The 2,500-nt window shown below is 46.6% G+C and overlaps 1 protein-coding gene across 1 annotated transcript in view; it reads left to right on the forward strand.

Annotated features, from left to right (window-relative positions):
• The window catches only part of LOC311041141 (kalirin-like), a 93,997-nt gene that overhangs the window by 43,252 nt on the left and 48,245 nt on the right, over positions 1-2,500 (forward strand). Inside the window, exon 23 of the mRNA XM_084051647.1 lies at positions 1,136-1,274. Coding sequence (XP_083907773.1) covers positions 1,136-1,274 — 139 coding nt within the window. The remainder of the gene's footprint in view (positions 1-1,135; positions 1,275-2,500) is intronic.

A 2,500-nucleotide genomic window follows, 5' to 3' on the forward strand; every position in this document is an offset into this window, starting at 1 on the left:
TTTTTTCCCAAACAAGATTTAATTTTTTTGGATTGTCTCCGCCAGGCTGAAGGCCTGGATGTTTTTTAGCACCCTGTCCGTGTGTCCGTGCGTCCGTCTGTCCGTCTGTGGACAGCTAATCTCCGGCACCGTTGGCCCGATCAAAGCCAAACTGCACACACACTCCCTGGATGCCAGAGCAGAACCTCTGCCCCAGTTATTTTCAGATTGGCCTGTTATAGCGCCACCAGGAGAAAGATTTTTGCAAAACACTTTTTTTTAAAAATACATCACTCCTACAGATTTGGTTCAAACATCACGCAAATCGGTACACAGTACCTCTATAGTCATGTGATCAACGCGGATCTCTCCGGTTTCGATTTGTAATTTTCCACTGATTTCATAACTGCCGATGATGGAGTTGGCCACCATGAGCGGCACAATGTCCGGGGGGCATACCGTCATTACGCATACGGACCTCACTGCCTGTGAAACGGCAGGGGGACAGCACAGGGACGGCATCATCCAACTGATTGGCTTCCAAAGTTTGCAGGAGCGGCTCGTTTTGAACAAAATGCCTGAAATCATTAATGCAGCGTCCAATTGCCGTGATATTTTTGCACACACATTCACACTAGGCCGAGGAAGAAATGCCACCCTTTTCACATTGGCCTGTTATCCCATTAAGACCTGGAACTGTGTCATTTTTAGATTTGAGCTAAAAAGCATTATTTTACACTTTGGGCTATTCAAAAATAGCAGATATACAAGCTCATAGCGCGGCACCGAGTGCCGCGCTATGAGCTTGTAGATCTGCTATTTTTGAATATGTGTGAAAATGTGTGCAAATCTTTGAATATATATTGTTTTAAAGCGAACATTTTTAACTCAAATCTTTGCTTCTGGGGGGTCCCTGGAACAAAATATTTTGATGGGGGTCCGCGGCCAAATACATATAACTTTGGGGGTCCTTGACATGAAAAAGATTGAGCACCACTGATATAGAAACATAAGTTTTTCAGAAAACTGTTGAGATTTAGGAGACATGTAGAATCAGCTTCAGGTCTCAATGGGTTATAGCACCACTAGAGACATTTTTTTTATTACTCCTACACATTTTATCCTAACACCCCTCTCCTCTCCTCTCCTCTCTCAGGTCTGGTCATTATGATCCAGATGCAGTAAGGGCATGTGCCCAGACGGTGGCGCTCCACTGGCAGAGTCTGATGTTGAGAGTAGAAGACAGACTGAAGCTGGTCAACGCCTCAGCGGCCTTTTACAGGACCTCCCAGCAGGTAGGCTGTGTGTGTGTGTGTGTGTGTGTGTGTGTGTGTGTGTGTGTCTGTGTGTGTGTGTGTGTGTGTGTGTGTGTGTGTGTGTGTGTGTGTGTGTGTGTGTGTGTGTGTGTGTGTGTGTGTGTGTGTGTGTGTGTGTGTGCGTGTGTGTGTGTTAGCATGCGCGTGTTAGGTTTTCAGATTTAGATTATTATTACAAAACATACATTAACCACTTCAGCCCTATATACATTTCGGCCATTTGAAAATAGCAGATCTACAAGCTCACAAGATTGTAGCTTGTAGATCTGCAAAAAGCTCCGCAGAAAATATCACCCATTCTCTTGATCATGATATGATTATCCTATCAGAAATAAAGTCATCATGAAATGGCTTTATTGCCAACACTTTTTGCTGAGTTTAGCTCAGAAACAAGGGTCTGTTTTGATCACAGTCACAGTAACCAATCACAGTGTCAGCCGCCTTTCCCGTTCCCTCCCAGCTATGGGATCGCTGGACTCGCACACACTGCACTGATCAGAGCGCAGCTGAGGGAGAGAGAGAGAGACAGAGAGGGGAGCAAATAATGCTGCAGCACTTTAGTGGACTGCTTTGCTTGTTTCTCACCTCCAATGTTTTTTTCACCTGGTGCCAATTTCCTAAGTGATCCTGGGCGCTACACCAGCCCAGTCCCCCACAGCCTGGGGAGGCCAGGGCCGAGCTCATGCTTCCTTCAGTGCATGAGAGCCAACTGACCTTCTTGTCACCTGACAGGGGGGAGTTTCCCTGGTTGGACGTAGCGTGGAAGGAACACGTTATTCCAACCAGTTCCCTTCCCCTCCATCAGGCGCCCCGGCTGTCATGGGGGAGGCGGTATAGCGACCAGGATTACTACATGTTTTTGTGAGGGTATTAACTACCCTAGGAGACACGGGGAGAACATGCAAACTCCACACAGAGTGGGCCCTTTCGCCAACCCCACCTAGGGCATGGGCGCTGATGACGCGGAGGAGAAGATACATATTTTAATGTACTGTTTAAGTTTAAAACACGTAATGCACCGTCTGGCCTTAGCGGACCAATTGTGTCTCCCTAATTAAAATCAGGTGCGAGTGGAGGAACGTGCAGCTATGGAAATCAAACGGGTTATAAAACAGATTTATTTATATTCATAAAGGTCTTATCTATGTTAGTGGCTGGTTGCCAAACTGGGGGTCCGGGTCCCCAAAAGATTTTGGGGGTCCCCA

This window comes from Gymnoscopelus microlampas, assembly GCF_963454915.1.
Source record: "Gymnoscopelus microlampas genome assembly, chromosome: 24".
Classification (NCBI taxonomy): domain Eukaryota; kingdom Metazoa; phylum Chordata; class Actinopteri; order Myctophiformes; family Myctophidae; genus Gymnoscopelus; species Gymnoscopelus microlampas.